Below are 21739 nucleotides of genomic sequence, written 5' to 3'. Positions count from 1 at the left end.
GACATTGAGCTAGGTTTAATTGTAAGTTCTCTTTTTCAATTTTGTGAAAAATAAAAATTTTAAATGTTTTTATATGTGTACTTTTAAAAAGCTGGAAGGAAACAAACCAATATATGAGTAACTATTGTCTCTGGGTTGTGGAATTATGGGTATTCTGATTCTGTTTTATTGTTTACAGTGTTTCATAGTTTCCACAGTTTCTACACGGAGAATGTATAACTTAAATAATCTGAGGGAAATAATTTCTCAAATAATGATTTTTTTTGAAAGAGGAAAACAACTAGCCTGTAGAGTTTCACGTATAGTGTTGCTGACTGCTATGCCATTAATTAATAATAGCAAAAACAAAACGTAAAACCCCTGAAAACAACTGAAATGTCCCATGATAGGAAAGGTTGTTGGAAAGATTACGTAAAGAAGATATTTCTAAAATAGTATAAAGTAAAAAAAATTTGATTCCAAACCAATTTATGGACCAAGTTAAGTGCCTAAAAATAGTGGAATGGTTAAAGAAATTATAACATAGCATAGTTGTGAAATAGAAGATCTGTAGAATATTTTCTAGTATAGAGTGATCAAAGAACAAAGGGATAGCTTTTGCCTCTTCCTCTGCTGTCTTGCAAATATCGTCTCTCTATGTATATATGTTAAATAAATGAATGCGATTCATCATGTATTTGGGAAAGTGATGATGGAATTACCAGAGATAATTTTTTAATTGTCTCCATTATTCTCTTATGTATTTTCAAAAAATCCACCATAAATTTAATAACATGGGATTTTTTAAATTTAAAAAGTAACAAAATAGTATGTACCATCTCATAGGGAAAGATGGGAAGGACACACACACACACACACGGTTATCTGTGTGGGGTGCTCTGGGTGATTCCTGTATTTTTTTTCTTAGCATTTTACCCTGCAGCTGCAGCTCAAAGGATGTATATAATTATTTTACAACAAGAAATGAAGTTACTTATTTAATTTTTTTGAGATGGAGTTTCTCTCTTGTTGCCCAGGCTGGAGTACAATGGCATGATCTTGGCTCACCGCCTCCAAGATTCAAGTGATTCTCCTGACTCAGCCTCCCAAATGGCTGGGACTATGGGCATGTACCACCATGCCCAGCTAATTTTGCATTTTTAGTAGAGACAGGGTTTCACCATGTTACCCAGGCCGGTCTTGAAATCCTGATCTCAGGTGATCCACCCACCACGACCTCCCAAAGTGCTGGGATTAAAGAATTGAGTCACTGTGCCTAGCCAAAAGTTATTTTTTAAAAAAACCATTGGAATTAAAAAATAAATTATGAAATAAGCTACAAGGACTTAAACATGATAAGTATCCAGTAAATGTTAAAAAAAATTTACTAAGGCTATGTTAAAAGCAGGATTCAGAAAAGTATATATATGCAATACAATTATTAACTTTTTGGAAAAAATCACCACCCTTGTGTTGAAGGCAGTGCTCTAAAATGATATTGTAGTTGTTTCTGAGTACAGTTATTACTTCAAAAGAAGAAACCGTATGGTACATAGAATGTTTTAGAAGCTTACATTTTGAACATCTTTCACACATTGAATTGTCTTTCATAAAAGAGCTAGAATAAGAGGCCGAGGTGGGCAGATCACCTGAGGTCAGGAGTTTGAGACCAGCCTGGCCAACATAGTGAAACCCCATCTCTAATAAAATACAAAGTAGCCTGGCGAGGTGGCGCACACCTGTCATCCCAGCTACTCAGGAGGCTGAGGCAGGAGAATCACTTGAACCCAGGAGGTGGAGGTTGCAGTGATTAGAGATTGCGCCATTGCATTCCAGCCTGGGTGACAGAGCATGACTGTCTCAAAAAAAAAAAAAAAAAAAAAAAAAAAAAAAAGAACTAGAATAAGGGATCACCCCTGAAACACTTGGGACCATTTTCAACCTAGGAGGAGGGTGGTCACCCTGTGCTACTTTTCTTTTAATTTTAGTACTCAGATAATTGCACTGGGCAGTACCTTCTAGGGAGGCAATTTTCAGGCAAAAGAATTAAAAGAAGTAAGAGCCATTTAGTACTTTCCCTAGAAAGTGATTTTTGGGATATGGGAGAGGCCCTTGATTATTTTAAAAGAGGAACACACACACACACACACACACACACACACACACACACACGAGAAAAGCCATAGACCATCTCTTAAGAATATACAAGAAACTGGTAAAAGGAGTTTCTTCTAAGGGACAGGGACTTGGGGACTAGAAAACCAGGGAACACAGTTGGGAGGAAAGCTTGTTTTTTTCCCTGTATATCTTTTTATGCTACCCACCTTTTTAAAAAAGTGGTGCACATAGTATATGTTCAAAATATTTATTAATTAAAAACAATTCTTTAAAAAAATCTGTTGCTCAGGGAACAACTGTGAAAATACCGACACTGGAGGAAAGCAAAATTTGTTTTCCTATGAAAATATGTTTTCCTTTAAAATGCTTAGTTTCCACCACAGAGAGATTTGTAAGTGACTCAGACCAGGACTTTCCAACACTTGTCTGACCCACCCACATGTCTGTACTTCTGTCTCCTCTGCTGTTTTCTTTGTTTATAGATAGCTCTTGGGCTACCATTACTGGGGACTTACTTTTGTTTCTCTAACAACAGAGATGGATTTGGGCTAACCCCTTCCACTGGTTCTTCAGGGCTCCTTGTACCCAGGGAAGTGGCTGGCTGAAATGTGAGTAACCATCACTGCCCACCAACACTGGGAAGTGAACACTGGACCCCAAGGACCCACAGTCTTCACCTCCTTAGCATCGTGCTTACATCATGTCTCTCCCAGTAAGTGCACGGTTTCCGGTGACGCAGAAACAATCTACCTGATAGGATACCTCGAATCTGTACAGAAGCCAGAGAGCCCACCTATTGTAGGATTGTATTCGAGAGGGTGGGCTATCCTGAAACATTCCATCTTTATGTTGACATCCACATAGCCACTCCGCGGTTAAAGCTATAGCCAAGCCCCCAGCTTCCCATGCCAGAAGGAAGGAGCCGATTCTGCTTCCATTTTCACTTTCCACTATGTCTACTTAACATTAGAACTAGCTCTCAAATTTTGCCACCCATTTTCTCCACCTTTGCTGCCAATGACACACAATCAGACTCTCAGAATCTATTGCCACTTCTAGCTAGTCCCCTGTGACTTCTCCTCCCATTATCTCCCACTCCAGCATGCTTTCAAAAGCACAAATCGGACCATTTCACGCCTTGACGGGTCACAACTTCCTCTGGGCTGCACAAACACACCAAATCCTTTGTCATCTCCTTTCAGTTTTATTTCCAGTTTCCCTGCCTGCTCCCACAGAACTTTGTTCCTACCCAGATCAGAGATGTTGTCAGTATTTATTTTCCTGCATGCTTCCTCCCTGTGAGCTCCCCCAGGATACAATAGACACCTCATTCCTCTTTCATGCCTTCATACGCAGCCTAGTGCCTGGCACACGGGAGGCACTTGATTAGCGTTTGGGCAAATAAAGAAAAACAGAACTTTCGAGTGATATAACATGGCCATCAGTAGTGCTTCTCAGACTTTAAGGGACACAAGAATTTCCTGGGGATCTTGTTGAAAAGCAGTTTCAGGTTCAGTAGGTCTGGGGTGGAACCTGAAGGTCTACAGTTCTTAGAAGTTCCCAGTTGAGGTCAATACTATTGTTCAGGGAGCCACACTTTGAGTAGTGAGGGCCTATCGAACATTAATAACTGTGTTAGATGGAGGAGCATGTTGAATCAATGATTCCTCTAAGGATCTTGATGTTTTGAGTGAACTTTTGATTTCAAAAATATGAAAAGAAGTAACAGATTTTATAAACACATGCAAACACAGAGTTATACAGTGTTAGTTACGGAGCTATAGGTTATTCCAGAAATAAGGGTAAAATAAATAAGATAAGGGAGTAAAAGTAAGAGTTATCTGCCCTTCAATTCGCAACACCATTATTCTAATTTGCCACTTGAATTTACATTAGAATCAGCGAGGAAGCTTTTTAAGCAGCACACTTCTTCCCCTTCTCCCGCTCTAATCTGATTTGCTCTTCGAGAGGAATAGGAAGCCCTCAGTCCATGGCTCTCACCACTGAACAAAACAGCTTTGCAGAATGCTTTTGTAACTGATGGCGATGTATTGTGTCACTCAGATGTGCTGGGGAAGAAACAAACTTTTAGCTTCACGGTAATTCCAGTCTACGAACTCTTCTGCAAAAGGAGTTTAGCCAGGGCTTCCACACATGCTGCTGTTCTCTCTGCCTGGAAGCCTCTTCCTCCATTTCTGTCCCAAGTCCTACTCATCCTCCAGATCTTCAAAATGGTCCCTTCACCACACCTTAAACTTCTCCTTCCTGAAACACACGCGTGCGCGCACACACACACACCCCCCACACTTGCTCGTGAAACATGTGAACAGCTATTTGTTCTCTTCCCTGCTAGACTGTGAGTTTGAAAGAAAAAGTGTGTTGTACATTCCATTTCCAGTCCTAAGCATGGAACTTGCTACAGCAGGTGCTCAAATGAGTAAAAAATTTAACTCTTCTTTCCATATTTAATGAACTTCCCTCTATGACTTATTTTATTCTCCTGCCCACAATTGGCTGGATATAATTCCTATGAGCTGACATTTAGTATGGAGCTAGGACCTGCTTAAATGGCAATACAACACGTCTTGAGGTTTGTTTGGTTCAAATTGCTTGGGTCGGGGAATCAGACAAAACCAGTTTCTTCCTCCACAATGTTAAAAATAAATAATTACTGCCAACCAAACAGTATGTATCATATGTGTAAGATACGAAGCACGGTAACAAAATGAACAGCTGTGAGCCCACCACCCGATAAAAGAACTAGAACATTAGTTGCCTGGTGAAGCTACAGGGTGTTCTCGACTCATCTCCCTGCCTTCCCCTATCAGAGGTAACTACTCTTCTAAATTTATGTTTATTACTCATTTTAAAAAACAGTTTTTATAAATCACAATTAACTTATACATTCCTTGTCAGTGAACATTTAGGCTTTCTCTCTCTCTCTCTCTCTCTCTCTCTCTCTCTCTCTGTGTGTGTGTGTGTGTGTGTGTGTGTGTGTGTGTATGTGTGTGTTTCTCTTAGGAACAATGCTGCCATGAACAGTCTTTGCATGTCCCTAGGGGCAGTTATGAATTTGCCTATAATATATGCCAAAGAGTGGAATTGCTAGATATATGCAGGTCCAGGTTGATATGATGATGCCCAGTCATTGGCATCTTTTCTGTTTTTTTTTTGTAGTAAAGGTGCCAATTTACTCTGCTTTTCACCAGCAGTGGATAAGAGGTCCTAGTGACACATAATCCTTGCCAACAGCTTGTCTTGCTAGAACACAAGCAATAGAATCTCAAGCTACAGCACTCTGGGGCCAGAAGGTACAGCTCCGGGCCACCTGACAAGAGATTGGCCCCCTGAGCCTTACACCTTGTTAAGTCCTGAACTGCGGACACAGCACTAAACTTAGAAGAGAGTAGGGCTCCAGCTAAGCTTCCCCATGGATAGATACACAGTCATCATAGCAGGCAATCAATCATAGACTGTGGCACCTGGAGGGGACCCTAAAGCCAAATCCTTCATTCTACATTTATTGAGACTGAGGCCCAGAGGTTAATTACTACGGGAACCTTTTTCTGGGGCACTTGATTCTTAATCCAGAGAAGGTTCCTTTTTTTTTTTTTTTTTTTTTTTTTTGGTAATTGAAGATGGTGTAATATGATCCATTACATTAACAGTGACTCTAAATATTCAAATAACTGACCAGTTTATTTTTATTGATTGATTGATTGATTGATTCATTGAGACAGAATCTCACTGTTGCCCAGGCTGGAGTGCAGTGGCATGATCTCGGCTCACTGCAACCTCTGCCTCCCGGGTTCAAGTGATTCCCCTGCCTCAGCGTCCTGAGTAGCTGGGACTACAGTTGCACACCACTACCCTGGCTAATTTTTGTATGTTTAGAAGAGACAGGGTTTCACCTTTTTGGCCAGGATGATTTCAATCTCCTGACCTTGTGATCTACCTGCCTTGGCCTCCCAAAGTGCTGGGATTTCAGGTGTAAGCCATGGTACTTGGCTGACCAGTTTATTTTTAAAAGGTGCTTAAGTGACACAAATTTGATAACTTTCATTTCTTTGGTTATGAAGTAAACAGGTGCGATATTATTCAAGGGGATAAAGAAACCACAATTATAGTTTCAACATGCAATGATCAATCAGATAACTGGGGACTGTTTTCCCCCGTGAGACCAGTGTCTCAGTATAGTTTTACTGAGACACTGGTCTCACGGGGGAAAACAGTCCCCAGTTATCTGATTGATCATTCTCCATACTCCACCAGGCAAATACTAGGCACCTCTTTAAAAAGCCATTTTTGTGAGTAATGAAAACATAAAGTTCAAGAAGTTTAAAATCATCTTCCTCTTAGGAGCACTCATAATTAGGCTATACTAATATTCTGGGAACGATCTGTGGGGATTATGGCAAAGTAGCCTCACTAATGTTGGTTTCTAATCCACACGAGAATGTGGAAAAATGCCGAAAAGAGTCCAATCTGCAGCAGAGGTGCTTAGTGCTCTTCAGAGAGTGCACAATAACCGAGTGTGGGAAAGTCCAGGCAGAGGCATCTGTCTCCATCCATTAGACAGTAAATACGGAGCTGGGAGGAGGAGGAGTCCTTCCTAACAGGATGGGTGTTGGTGTGAAGAAAATGGGCTTTTGAAGCCTATTGTGGAAACTTTCCTTCTGGAGCTGTGTCCTTCAGGAATTCTCTTCTTTCCTACCCCTTCCCATCTGTCTGGTCCTCTCTACACCAAGTCCCCCTTCACCATTTAAAGATATCTTTTGGGTTAACAATGTCTACAGGCAGATGCTAACAGCTTTCTGTGAGGCAGCCCTTTTTAATGTCAGGATAAAACTCAGGAGCTTTTTATTACTCTGGGGTGGGGGGCTTGGAGGGAAAGAATACCAGGTAATTTTGTGCAGGAATGCTGACCAAACAGTACTGAGGTACTTCTGGTTCCAGTTTTCCTCCTAGCAGTCATTTTAATCAGCACTTCCCCTTTTAATGAGCTGGTAGTGCCATTACATAATCACCCAGCTCACTGGATTAATGATGAAAAGAGGAACTGATGTTTCCAGTTGCATCATTTGAAGTAAATGTTAACTTTCTTTCTGAGTCCTTAGTTAACCGCATTAGTGTGACAAATATGTCTTTGTCTAGCATAAGTAATTAGAATTTAATCACTTTAACTGCATCTTAATTACCCCAAATGAATTGAAAGGACATTTAATAGCAAAGATTAAATTGCCTTAATGAACGATTTTTGTGACTCCATCAATACTCGAATCGCGTTAGCCACTCCTCTCACGCACTCCAGTCGCAGAATCTGCAGCGAGCACAGAGGTCACTAGGTGGCGCGCTTCGCTCGTTTGTTTATTTAATTTTCCCCATTGATCTGCTTTAGAAGACAACAGGAAAGCAAGCAAAAAGCACGTAGTTTATTGCGTTCCTTCGATAACCTCTCTTTGGGACTATGAGATCATCACCAGATGTGAAAACGAAAGCAGTGATTTCAGAAACTGGAGATTCTGAGTACCCCATGGCATAGGCAAAGGAAGATGAGACACACATGGCGACTGGAAACATGCAGTGTTTGATAGAAATTGCAAGATGCCCTCTAGACAACTGCCAGCCTATCTACAGAGTTTTGGTCAATGTATTATTTTTTAGTGCAGAGCCCTAAAACATGAGTTACAGACAAGCTTTGAAATAGCAAGGCAGGCACTGTCGTGGAACCAAGAAATGTAATTGCTGTCCAAGTGCAGATCGGAACACCAGTTCCTGAAAGTAGGGGAGGGTCTGGGTCCTTGGACCCTCTTCCAAGGCAAGGGACCCAATGAGCCAGCTCCACCCACAGGCACACCTAATGAGATGGGTCTCGTCCATCAATAATTAAGTGAACAAACGGATGGGAAGGCTGGGGTTCCACATCTACCTCTAGCACTCTCTCACATTTTCTGGCTGCTTCTTCAGAAAAGAGTAATAAAAAAAAAAAAATCTCTTTTACAATTCTTGAGTATAACAGAAATAAGTTTTCTTAAGTGACTCTCTTTGAGAGTCCCAGAGGAAAAACACACTTTATCTAATTGCAAGAGATTCATTACGTAGAGATTTTTGAATCAGTTATTTCCACATTCTGGGCTTTACTAACGTGGTGGAGCTGCCCTGGCAACAGAAGCATTGGGTAGAGGATAAGAGGTTCTGGGCTTTGAACTGGGAAAGCTGAGTTCAGGGCATCAGTGTTTTCCAGCGGTGTTGTCACAAGCAGATTAAGCTCACTGAAGAGAGCAAAAGGGAAAAAAGCAGGAACTACCACATAGTCTGATGGCTCCCAAACTTGGCCACACATCAAAATCACCTGGGAGTTCATAAAAATCCCAATGCCTATGTCACATCCTGTACCAGTTACATTAAAATATCTGGAGCTGCAGCTAGGCATCAGTTTTTTACAGGTCTCTAAGTGATTCCAATGTATAGCAACATTTGGGAGCCACTGGTATCAAGGGTGAGTACTCAATGAGTACACCTATGTTCCTATCACAGTACCCAACAGAGAGAATGTGCATAAAAAACGTAAGCTTCTTCCTTATCAGTTACTATGACAAATGAGATGGGTTGTACTTTAGGATCTAGTTCTATCCAGCTGTTGTATTATTAAATTGCCTCATCTAAAAGAGAAGGAAATTTCTTTTTTTTCTTCAACTTTTAAGTTCAAGGGTACATGTGCAAGATGTGCAGGTCTGTTACATAGGTAAACATGTCCCATGGTGGTTTGCTGCACAGATTAACCCATCATCTTCGTAGTAAGTCCAGCATCCATTAGCTATTCAGAGAAGAAAATTTCTAGAAGTTAATTTGTTCCAATTTTATGATAATGTAACATCTCTTGGGAAAGACATATGTGGATGATTCTATAGCAAGACCCTGTGATAAATAATTTTATGTTTGTATCAAAATAAACAAATTGCCTATGATTGGTCTAGTCACCTTGCCCGGTCTTATTATCTCAGGAGGAAATTAAGCTTCATTAGTATTAACATACTTATGTTAAAATAAAAACCTGTACAACCCTATTGAGAGAAGGTATGAATTTATGATTGTGCACTAAATCCATTCACATAAGAAATAGTTAAAAAATTTTTACTGAACTTTATGAGACTTTTTTTCATGTAGAAATAATGCGCCTTTATTCTCCCAAAGATGCCCATGTCATGTCCTATACCAATTACATAAAAAAATCTATTTAAATAAATGTCATCTTATTTAAATAGATACAATGAGAATATTATTTAATAAATACGTATCAAATGTTTTTCTCCAGCATTATAAGAAATGCACCCTTTAACAACCACAACTTCACGAACACCTTTCTTCTGTTGCTACCCTAGGTTGGAGGCCATTCAATTTTACCAAGAGTGTGGAAATCCTGCTGTTTTAATAGGGGATGAAATGAAACTAGTCATTTCTCATCCAACCCATCAAGGCTCCTAGATTGATATAAAATACTAAGTTGGTGTTTACATATTCCAATACATAGACTTTACAAAGAGCACGAGCACTGCCACTTGAGGAACGAGGCCTGGAGCTGAGAAGCAGGATACTGGAGAGCCTCCTTTTTAATTACCCACTTTTTACCAGACTTGAGGATTTTCTGTCTTACAAGAAAATCTGGAATAAATTTTGTGGGTATGCTCTGTAAAAACGATTTCTTCTGATAACCTGGGGTAGCAGCATTTGTTTGATTAGCAGAATTTGCCATGAATGTGGAAATGATGACATCAAAACAGCTCGTGTAACAGCCTCCTTAAAGACCTCATAGATTAGAGATGACTATAGATTTTCCCCAGCGCGGATCAAAGGGACTGAATTGAACGTTTTAGCTTAATGATCCAACCCCTGTCACACCCACAGGGACGTGAATTCCGATTTTATAAGCAGGTGCGCACGTGTACTCAGATACACAAAGCCGCGTGGAGGGACGAAAAGATCAACCACTGGATCGACGAGGATAGGTTTGATATTTTCGATTACTTCACTGTGCCAGTGTATATTCCTGGCTGGGCCTTGTGCCCTTATAAACTTTGGAACTTCAGCTGTTAATTTTTGTTTTCTTACTATGACTTCCCAAAGACATTCTTTCTGCCCACCAGGGGCGAAGAGAAATGGGACAAGGCGACAGGGCGGTGGGACCCTGTCCAGGGTCCTGACGCCGCGCCAGGGCTCCAGGCCAGTCGGCCTCCGAAGGCCCTTTCACCCACCCTGCACGAGAGGAAACAAAGACTTCCCTGCTCAGGGCCTCAGGGATGCCTCCTGACTCCGGTCAGTTTGCAGGAAGAGGAAACAACAAAACAAAGGAACGACCGATCCACCGGGTGTTATATCTCTCAGCTCCAACGTCGGACTTCAGACTGCCAGGGTCACCTTCTCTACTCTGACCCTGCTTTTCTTAAATGAAAACATGGCAACAAAAGCATAAGCATACTTCGGATACAAACTCCAACCACGCATCTTGCTTGGAGAGGTTAGAGCTAGGCTGTACTTCGGGGAATGAGAATTTTATCTTCATGAATTGGGTAATACCCAGGCATTGTTGGGGAGCTCGCCAGACTCTCTAGATCCTCCTCTTCCTCTTTCACACTTTCTTCCTATTACAATACTTAGTGTTTTTAAATGCACTAGGACAATGACGTTCTAAAAACAAAGGCGCAGCAAGCATCCCTTTCCTCTCCGGGCTGACCCACTGCCGCTTGCCCAGCACCCGGCCCCGACGGCCTGCAGGGGGCGCGCGCCGCTCCCGCAGCTCAGCCGGGCTACCCCACGAAGGGGAGCGGCATGGAGGCAAGCAGGGAGTGCGGAGGGCTCGAGGCTTGCAGACACGGAGAGGAGCATCCTGGGACGTGGGTCCTCTGTGCTACAACTCAACCGTGCTATTGTTGGCACTGTCAGACCCAAGTGTCGGTTGTAACCAGTGACGTCGGGGCTGAGCCTTCAGCGACCGCGGTGCCCTGGGCCAGGAGGGTCACCCCAGTTACCGGAATCCCTCTCCGGATGCTTCCAAGGTGATAGGGGCTGCACCCGCTGAGGGATAGCCGCATACCCTCTGCACAGGTAGCGGAATTTGTCTCTGGCAGGCGTCCTAGCTGCGCTGACACCAAGGTCGCCACACAATAGCCATCAGGCCCCCTCAAGCCCCAGAAGCAGGTTTCCCCTGCCCCAGCCATACTAGCGGCTCCAGTCGTCCCCACGAGCCCACTTCTTCTTATCCCCAAGCGCAACCTCCTCTCCTCCCCGGGGTTTGTGGCCGTTACACGGAGGGAATTCTGGTCCCATGCCCTCGAGGGGACAGGCACTGGCCGAGAGACAGGCACCACGCAGAGCCTTCTGGTGACTGTCCGCAAGAGCGATGCCGTTTGGTTTCGCAATCGGCAGGTGTGTGTGTGTGTGTGTGTGTGTGTGTGTGTGTGTGTGTGTCCCCAGCCCACTTCCCGGACGCACTGCCGCTTTTCGGCCTGGCGGGCTCTGGCACTCCTTGGTCTCTGCAGGTAGCCATCACAGGCCCTCGGAAGAGGCGCTCCCCGCAGGCAGCGCCCCTCGCCTCCGGCTCCGAGGCTGACACGGTTGGTCGCGCCCTGTCGGCCCTTTGTTCGCTCCGCAGCCAGCTGGGAGCAGCTGCGCGGCTCCGGAACCCGACGCGAAGCGCGAGAAAACCGCTGAGCTTGACGCCTTCTCCCCGCCCACCCCCACCCCGCTCCTGGGCCCAGAAACCCTTCCAGCTCCTGCGTCCCACACACCCAGTCCTGGCTTCTCTCCCCGCCCAGGAATCTTCCCGGATTTAAGGGCGCTGCCTAAGAAGCCCGCACTCCTGCCCGGCTCCCATGGCCCAGAAAAGCGGGGGACAGTTGAAATGTCACCCCTGGGATAAATATTAACAAAAAAGCAAATGGACTTGTCCGGGGGTCAGTTATCAATCAACCAGGCCGCAAGGCCACTCAGGGCAAACACAGCCCAGGTTGGGCTGGACGAGACTTTCTCATGGCCGCTTCCCGACCGAACCCCTCCCCCCGGGCTCAGGTCCTTCTTCAGGTCTTTCTGGGGCAAACACCGGACAGGAAGGGGGCGCAGTCCGGGTGTTGGAGGCCCCGCCGACTCCTCCGCGTTGTTTGGAGGTTTCCTCGCCTCCAAGTCTAGCAGGGTAGGAGTGCCCAACACCCACCCCCTCCCGAACCTCGGGCCTGTGCGCCGACTTCTCCTGGGTCCGCGGCGCTGTGCTTGCTAGTGGGTGTGTGTCGCAGTCTCTTTCCGAGCCGGCAGCCCCCGCCGTGGCTGAAGCCCTCTGGAATCTTTAATTGGAAACTAATCTTGCATCTTGATAGGTGCCCACGTCAGAGGCGGGCCACCCACTTACCCGCCCGCCTCATCCGGGAGGAGACGCGGTGAGAACCTTGTCGCTCTGCTCTTTAATGGGGCTGCAGCAAGTAGTACATGGAGGGAACATATATTGATTTTTAAAAGGTAGTTAATTTGGTGAGAATTTCCTCCTGTCGCTGGTCTTCCACCAGCCACTGTTATTTCGTGACCAGAAGGCGCCTGCCCAAACACAGTGCCACGTGCAGAGGGTTTTGACCCTCTGTAACAGGCTGCCGGTATCTGGAGGACAGAGGGGCGTGGAGAAGCCACCACTCTCCCGATGCATAGCGAAGGAACGGAACTCAGTGAGCTCTGACCTCGAAAAGTGGTTGGAACGAGACTGGGGGAGGGTCTCTGAGCACAACAGCAAGGAACGCTGCCAGGGGCACTTCCCCCTATGGGAGCTGGTAGTGGGGGCAGGCACTAAGATCCCGTAGCAACTATCAACGGCCAAGCGCTCTTCAATCCGTTTCAAGGCCCTTGCACTCGGCCCGCTAGAGATCACTCGGAAAGTTCAGGAAACAATCCACTCTTTTAAAAATATGAAAATGTTAATGAGGTGGCTCGTTCTTCAATAACTTAGATTGTGAAGGGACTGCTCCTGGTTCCTTGCAGGAGGCCCTCCTCGACCAGCAGAGAACCCTGAATCCTAGCCCTCTCCACCATCCCTTTTAAGTTAAGGAAACAAAAATGTAATAGACACGCTTCCTCAGGGTCTCAGGACACAGGTCTACTTGGTGTTTGGTGCGAAATGGAGACTCCCTGCTGGAGTCTCCAATTTTTCGAGGAAAAGGCCATCGATCTGGGGCTGAGGGCTGCATGGCTCTCCAAAGGTTGCTTGGTACCCAGGCAGGCGCTCCTTCGATAGCCCCCTGGGTGCCATAAGCATCTGCCAAGCACCAAGTTTGCTCCTCTAGCATGCAAGACCTAGCACTCGAGCTCCCTCCCCCTCCGCAGTGCTGTCCCCTGAGCTCAGCTCTGTAGCTTTCCACGCTTGGAGGTCAGAGGGCGCTCCCGTGGCCAGGTTTCCAAGGCTCAGAGGTCGCCTCTGAACGGAACGTGTCAGTCTGTCCTTCCAGGGGGCGACAGCAGGCGGGGCAAGGGGAGGGGAGGCGGGACGTGAAAGTCCAGAGCAAGAGCCTCCAGCGGGTGGGGGTGTCGGTGGGGGCCGAGTTTTCCCGCAGGGGTACCGTTCTCCATTTCTATCTTCTTCCCACATTCCCCTGCCCCACTCGTTGGCTTCCGTAGGCACTGCCTCGGTTAGAGGCCCTGAAGTGGGGCTCTGGGGTGGTGCAGGTGTGTGAAAAGGCACTGCCTTGGGCTACGGAGAGGCGGAGCAGTCAGGGAGTGGGAGCAGCCCCTTCGCCCACTCCCTCCGGAACCTCAACTGCTCGCGGGGTCTCGGTTAGCCCGCGGGTGGAGATATGGTGCTGGCAGCACAAGGGCTAGAGAGTGGAAACTCAGGAGCCAGCAATTCGCGGAGGCACCCAGCCAGCCTCTTTTCCCCAGACTGGCTCCCGGGCGCAGGCTGCAGAAAGCAGTCTAAGGACTTTGCCTAGGGCGAATGAAGGCAGGGCTGGGCTGGAAAACCTGGCAGGGCACTCTGAGCCAGCGTAGCGCTTTGGGACCGGAGGCCTGGAGCGCCGAAACCCAAAGAAAGCTTTGGGTCGCTTCGGGCACGAATCGCAGGCTGGTCGGCACCTGCCACCTCCTAGCTTCTCATTGGCAGGCACGAGTTGGAGGAGGGGGCCTTGGCCTCACGCTTTGATTTTAGACTGTGAAACGGCTCAGTGCCCCCGGCTCAGAGCGGATTGACTGTCTCTCATTCTCCAGGGACGAATTAATGGAGAACGATCAGTTAATTAACAAACCCTCATTCCGGCTTTTACCTTTTCTCTACGCCAAGGCTCAGGCCTGGGCGCCGGGCTGAGGTGGAGGTGGAGGGGGGTTAGGGGATGGACCCAGGTGTCAATCAACTTGGCAACCGCGGCCCGGATCTCAGCAAACCCAGGCCACCCTCCGCTGTCCTTAGCACTACCTCCCCTCCTGTTCTCTATCCTCAAGGGTCGCCGAATCCTCCTGAAATCCCCGGTGGGGTTAGGGCTGGGCTCAGCCGCCTTCCCGGCCTATCCTCAGTCTCCTGGAGCCAGGCGCCGTATCTGCGCTGCGCCAAGGAGACCTTCCCGCTGAACTCGGAAACACCTTGGGCTTGAGGTTTTGGGCAGGAGACCTCTGTTCGTCATTTACACACTCCCATCCCCAAACACCACCTCCACCCGCCCCGCACGGGGATTCAGACGAAAACTGCAAAGAGGAATAATAAAATGAAATGCAAAGTCCTAAGGGAGTCGGCAGCAAAGGCGGTCCCAGGACTTGGCTATCGCTTTGCAGCTCTCATTGGGACCTTGGGACAGTCAGCCTCCCTCTCCTTTCCACAGCTGATTCCATGCGCAGAGAGAGTGCTAACCCTTACACCTCGTCTGTACCACACACCCGTCGCCCAGTGGCTTTGGAACTCTTTGCCCACACTCTTAGACTGCCGTCACCCCAGCCAGCGTCAAAAGAATGAGCGCGGGAGAGGGCCACAGCAGCCAGTTCAGCCAAACATCGACGCAGCTCCAGCACGCTCCAGCCCAGTGCTGGGGATGTGTCAGAGGTACCTGCGAGGAACATCTGCGTGGAGTTCTACGCATGCATTGCCTCCCTCTTCCCAAACCCGGAGCGCTAAACTGAGAAGCGGCGCAGTGTCTCGCCAGATGCGGGGATTTCTCTCCGCCTCAGGCATTGCGAGCGCTTCCCTCGCTGTTCCTGAACACAACTGCCCCTCTTCAGTCGCCGAGGCCCTACCGCTTAGCTCTCAGAGCCTTCCACAGCCCAACACACTGAGCCTTGGAATAGGCAGTTTTCTCCCGCAGCCTCGTGCTGGCCCCTCCAGGCACAGGGAGTCCCCCTTCTGGGGGTAGGGGGCGGCCGGGATGAAGCGCACCCAGCCCTCTTTCCTATTCTCCCTCCTTTGGTCCCTTCGGCTTTCGGGTCCCTTATCTCCCGCGCGCCCAGCACCTTGGCCGGCTCACCTGCTAAGCGGAGCGCGGACATGCGCTGGAACTCCGGCTCCTGCAGCCACTTCCACATTCTCCGGAAGGTCTCCCGGCCGGATTTGAGTTTGCTCCAGGGTTTGGGGTTGCGCAGCAGGTCCGAGAGGGTACCCTGGGAGCGGCAGAGCACCCTCTGCGCGAAGATGGCCTGCGGGATGCTGTAGCGCTTGAGCTCGGTGGTGATACGCTGCGCCACCTCTTTGGTATTGATCTCTTCCATCTGCCCTGAATTACTTCCATTGCTGACCTGCGCGCCGGTCACCGAAGGGTTGGGCTCCCGGGCTGTGCCCAGGAGCTGCCCGTGGCCCTGGGCGTTCAGGTGGGCGTGGGGATGGTGCGGAGGAAGGCCGTTGATGGGCACCATGCCGGCCGAGGTGGGCGTGAGGTGCTGCTCCCCGTGGCGGCCGAGCATGGCCGGGTGGTGGGCTTCGAAGCCGTTGGGGGTGAGCATCTTGTCGGTGGGCATGGCGGCACCCGGGTGGGCATAGTGGGGGAGCCCTTGCTGGGAGTTGTGGATGCTGCCCAGACCGGAGCTGGAGAGGGGCGAGAGACTCTGGCCCATGCCGGCCACGTCCTTGTGGTAGGGGGTATAGAGGTTATTCATGGAGGCCAGTCCGCGCTCATCCCGCATGAGCGTGAAGCTACCGCTCACGTTGCCCGCCAGGCGCTGGTGGTGGTGCGGGTGGTGGTGGTGATGGTGGTGGTGGTGATGGTGGGGGAACTTGTCCGAGACTGTGGAGATGGGCGGCAGCGGCTGCAGAGGGGTCAAGGTGGTGTAGGTGGTGGGCATGCTCATACCTGGGGGAGTCTCGCAGGCCATGGTCATGGTGGGGTGCAGGGGGCCGGCCAGGCTGTGCTCGGGGGCCCGGTGGTGGTGGTGGTAATCGCCGCCGCCGCTGCCGCCGTCCAGCAGGGACGCCATGCCCATGGAGCGCGGGTGCGCGGGGGGCAGGTGGCTGCCGCGGTGTGCCACGGAGCTGCGCGCGTGGGGGCTGCCGCCCAGCAGGTCGGCAGGGGCGGGCACCGGCTCATGGCTCACCCCGTGCAGCTCGCCGATCGCCTCCATGGTCAGCTGCGCGTTCATCGTGATCCGGGCGAGCGGGCGGCGGACACAACATCGATGTGGCCAGGCAGAGGCGGCGAGAGGCGCACGGAGTCCGGTCTTCACATCGGCTGCTGGCGACTGTTGCCTTCCTTCCTCTCACTGTGGGGCTCTGCCTCTCTCTCCGTGTGTGTGTGTGTGTGTGTGTGTGTGCGCGCGCGTGTGTGTGTGTCTGTCTCGCCTTCCCTCTTACCCCCCACCTTCTCCTCTGCGTCCTCGGCTTTTTTTTTTTTTTAAATATTAATTTCCAGAAAGGATCCGCGCCTTTGGGAGAGCGCAGTGCCCCAGCCCGCCCGCCCCGGCCACCTCTCGCCCCTCTCTTTCTTAAAATTGTGAGGCCCCCGGCTCCCCCGCCGCGGCCGGCGCGCCCGCCGAGGCTGCTGCCTGCCCGCGCCGCTCACCAGCTCGAGCCATAGCTCGGTTACTGTTGCAGACTCTGGCCGCGGTTCGGTAGCCGCCGCCGCAGCTGCAGCCGCCGCCGCGGCCCGCCCTCACGCCCGCCGGCACAGCGCGCATGCGCGCGGCCCGGCCCCGCCCCCCTCGAGCCCCGCGCGCCGGGCCCTGGACGTCCCGGTACAAATGAAGGAGGGGGGCCTAGCACCTTCCCAGCGGCGCCTGACGCCACGGGAGCTGCGGGCACGTGCGAAAGATTGGCGCAGGGCGCGACTCGGGGCCGCCGCTGCAATCCCGGGAGACTCGCGCCTGGCTCGCCTCCCTAGCTAGGGTGGGCTGTCTCCTCCCAGGCCCGGGACGCTCGGGTCGGGCTCCTGGCGGCTGGCGCGCTGCGCTTAGAGACATCGCCCCTCTCCCTCCAGTAGCTGCTTCCCCGTGCAGGTTGCCCGGGGAGCTGGGGACTGTATCAGCACCCCTTTGGCTCTGGCCCACTAAGATTTAATTTCCTGTGGGGCTGCTGGGAGTGCCCTTTCCCAGCCTTGAATGCTCGGCCTATTGCGGGTGGGAGCTGGGGTGGGGTGGGGTGGGGTGGGGTCGGTTCAAATTGCTTCAAGCGCTGGGTGCGCTTGGCGGCCGTAGACCCGGCACCCTTCGTCCTCCCGGATACATATCTGCTCACCCTTTCTCATCCATGCCCTGTGCAATGGCGCACTCAGTGCCAAGAGTCCTGGTTTGGGCCATACCTCACTGTCCCCCGCCGCCTGGCTCCTTCTTCAGCTCAGCTCGTAATTAACGCTGTGCGTCCGCTTCGCCAATGACTCGGCCTTGGAGGGAGGCGAGGGAGAGCGGAGGGAGTGCCCTGGTGGGTACTCGTGTTAACTTCCGGGTGCTGGTGAGGCCGCGGAGGCTCGGGCGGTTCCTGCGGTTGCTCCCAAGGCCCTACTGCTAAAGCACCCAGAGGCGGTTGCTTTCCAGGAGTACTGACGCAGGCAGGGTGGACGCCGGCGCATGGGTCTCTGCTTGGTTCATAGGGACTCCCTTTTCCCGGCGTCCCCGAGAGAAGCCTCCAGATTTGAAAATCAATTCAGCTTCGGGAGTAATTTCGCTCTTCCCGGAGTCACGCTCCCATCCGGAATCGAACCTGGTCTTTGGGGCTGGTGGGGACGCGTGCGGAGGCCTCCAGTTTGAGACGTACACCCGGCCGCCACATGCCGCGGCTTTCTTTCATTTACAAAAGAAAAAAAAAATCCGCAACAAAAGGCAGAGCCGTGTCTGCTTAGGTGCTTTCATCCTTTGGAGAAAGGACAGATGTGTCCATTGTCCAGCCCGTGGCAGTTATGGCCGGGTCAGCGCCGAGCCTCAGCCCCAGGCAAGCGGTGGTCACAATGAGAACGGCCTCTTAGAGCCGGGGTATCTGGACTCAGATATGGAATAAAGTGTGTGTGGCATGTGCTAGGTCAAACTCTGACTGTAGGTTTGCTTGCTGGGGCAGGAACTGCCCACCAGTGGTGTTTCCACTGCAAATGCTCCCAAGGCCTCAGAGACGTCAAGGCTGTGGTAGAGGTGGGAGTTAGGTTTCCAAGGCACAAGTTTGGGCTGGACAACCCTTGGGGGAAAAGTCCCCACTGGCTGAGGCATGAGTAGGCCTATCTCTTTTTCTAGGTCCCTGCTGCCACGAGGGCAACATCCTGATCCAGGTAGGTCAAGTTCAGTGGGTACAGTCAATGTGATTTCCTTGAAAGTGGCCATGTCCTGGGACTGGATACTGTGGCTGATTTTATCACCAGAGACACTCCCATCCTGTCCAAATACTGCATATGGAGGCTCTGCAAATAATTCATCTCAATGGATTTCATGCCTACTTGCATAATGAACATTTAGGAATTTAGGAACCTCCACAGAAGAAATGACATTTGAGGGAAAATACACTTATGTAAAGGAACTCAAGTTACTCTTTAAACTTATATCTATATCTACCTATTCATACATGCATAGGCACAAACACAAACACTTATTTCCTGCCTAGTAGATTACAATATGTTGGTGGAAAGCTGCATCTTTGGTTTTTTTGTTTCTGTTCTCATTTCCTACAGCATAGAACACGGGGCTTTCATAAGAGACCAAACAATGGGTTAAAGTACCAGGCAGTCTTCCAGCTGAATGGTTGTCCCCCCAACCCCAACATTTTAATCCCACTGAAATGATTGATTTGCCCTTATGACAACTCTCTTCCCAAAAGGCAGTTTGTTAAAAGAAAGAAAGAAGTAAATATCACCAAGTGCACAAATTGTTCATGGTTTTCTCTTTGTGTAGCTAATTAGGAACCTGATCTTGGAAACCCTCCTTCATGTGAAGCTCTCAGCTGAGCCTCTGGAGTCCACCTGAAGAGGGCTGGCATCATGTGAGCTCAACTTCCCCACTTCCCCAAGGGGATTTATGAAAAGGGGGCGTGGCTCTATGTTGGTCCCTAAAGAAGGAGCCAAAGGAAAGATCTGAACAAGCATGATATGTATTGGGCTTGCTCAGTAATTTTTGATTTTTTTTTTCTAAAACCTTTAAAAAAATCGTATGTGCAGGATTTGCTTGGGTTTGCAAATCTCCCTAATCTTTCTTGGCTATTCACACTGTTTATCTAACCATTGTTCTCCCCTAATTGACAGAGGTGAAGTGGTTTCTCAGTCAGAAACAACATACTACTGTATTCTTACTTGACCTCTCAAAATTTGTCTTCTAACTAAGGAAGTGATGGGTAGTAAGAATGCTCTTCTTAGGCCTAGTTAAGGTGAATCTGCATGTGTAGAGGGAGGAGGGGCACTAGATTGTCTGCTGCTAGAAGGCTGGGACTGCTTTTTGTCCTTTTATCCCTCTCCTTCTTTCCTCCTTCCAGTGCTCAGAACAAAGCCTGGCACCCATTAGGTACACTATGGGGATTGAAGGAATTAGAGTCCACTGAGGAGTCCCTGGAAATTTGGTGGATGTAGGTCAATGTGTGTGTTTGAGGGGGAGGGCTTATTTTTAGCTGCTTAGATTTTGAGTCGCTGCAGGAAATTTAAAGAAAAAAAATAGTGTCAACCACTAGCAAAAAATTACATACATGTATAGATGTAAGAAAAAAGGAAATAAGACTATGACTGGATGCTTGTTGCTGACAGTATTTTCAGTGTGAAAACAAGGAATTGAGGACGTTTATTTTGTAAATTTCAGTAGAAGAATCTGGGATGCGGGGTGAGCAGGTGCTGTCCTTCTTACGATGGTTAGGCTAGAGCTTACCTTGCAACCCTACCAGGTTCAGCAAAGAAAAAGTGAAATGAGAATAAAACCATTCCTCCAAATGCTGGCCACATGAGCTTCTCTGAAAACCTTACATCGGTTTCAGAATTAATGCTTTAGTTCTTTTTGTGAGTAGTAGAGATGTAACACATGGTTCAGTCCCAGTTCTCAGAACCATTCCAAAGAAATGTTTCTAGCTCCTCCAAACCATGAAATGTCTACTTCCTATTTGTTGAACTGACAAAGAGTGAGATCCTGGATGTTAGGGCAAATTCCTCCACCCAGAGATCCAGGGGGAGGCTGCCTCCTTGGCTAGAGCCCCAGGACATAACTTACTAGCATTTCTGATGCCAGTAGCTAGTCTAAAATTAAACTCTTGGGGAGGAATCATTTCTTTGGCGTCTGGCTACAGTAGAGCACTAGCTAACTGGAGAGTGAAGGATTCGGTCCTGGGTGCTTTCCGTCAAGCTCTCCTGTTTCACCTCTGGAGAAATTTTATTTGGAAAAGTGCTGTTGGGTTACAGTAGAACACCAAGAAATTCAGAATAGGGTGGCCTGGTGATTCACTATTGAAAACCATTTTAAAAAATCCCTCAATGACGTCTCTTCACTCTCTAGGGACCACGGAAGAAGTGGTAACTAATTATGCTAGCCCCTTATTTTAATCTTTGATACTCTTTTTAGCGTATAATTTTATTCATACGTTTGGTAACATTTTTCCTTCTCAAATTACATTTTTTGCCCTAGAACATATTTTTAATTGGGCACTTTTCTCTGTTTTATCTCCTTCTTTCCCTTCCATATTCCTAAGAGAAGATGCTCCATCGAAGGGTTGTCAGCTCTTGCCATCCGTAACTGACTCCAGGTTCTGGGAGTTGCCGGGGGCTGCCTGGGTGGCCATCCGAGGACATCAGACCACTCAGTTCATATCTCTGGTTACTTCATGGGCAGATTAAAAAACAAAACAAAACAAACAAACAAAAACAAACAAAAAACCAAAAACGCTTGCTCTCCTGGGTCCTCGGGTAAACTAGAGGCGGCATCTCTTGGGTTGAAATCTGTTCTGGCGGTCTCCTACTTCCTCAAGGGCTTTGTCACGGCTTCTAGCCAAGAGCGCTATAGGGAGAAAGGGCGTCGATGCCTTAGCGCTGAGGGAGGGGATCCAGGCTCCTGGACTGCTCTCCGGCAGCTGGACCCCGAGCTGGCTGCGGCCAGCCCAATTCCGGGGGAGTCGGCCTCCTCTTACCAACAGTTCAGTGGATTTTCTTTCTTGATCATAACTTCATGCGGTTGAAATGGTCTACAAAAGACACCAGCTAAGGCCGTGAGGGCTGAATTATCCAGATTTGGGATGGTAGTTAATGCTCCTCTTTTTGTGCCT

The 21739-nt window shown here is 48.9% G+C and overlaps 1 protein-coding gene across 1 annotated transcript in view; it reads right to left on the bottom strand.

The window, feature by feature from the left end:
• Nucleotides 1-17172, bottom strand: part of ONECUT1 (one cut homeobox 1) — a 40536-nt gene extending 23364 nt beyond the window's left edge. The window contains exon 1 of the mRNA XM_010352395.3: nt 15573-17172. Within this exon, the coding sequence (XP_010350697.2) occupies nt 15573-16677 (1105 nt within the window). The 5' untranslated portion in view covers nt 16678-17172. The remainder of the gene's footprint in view (nt 1-15572) is intronic.
• Between the last annotated feature and the right edge of the window lie 4567 nt (nt 17173-21739).

The sequence above is a fragment of the Saimiri boliviensis genome, chromosome 2, assembly GCF_048565385.1.
Source record: "Saimiri boliviensis isolate mSaiBol1 chromosome 2, mSaiBol1.pri, whole genome shotgun sequence".
NCBI classification, from domain to species: Eukaryota; Metazoa; Chordata; class Mammalia; order Primates; family Cebidae; genus Saimiri; species Saimiri boliviensis.
The sequence above is the reverse complement of the archived record's forward strand: the minus strand, read 5'-3'. Positions and strand labels throughout refer to the sequence as shown.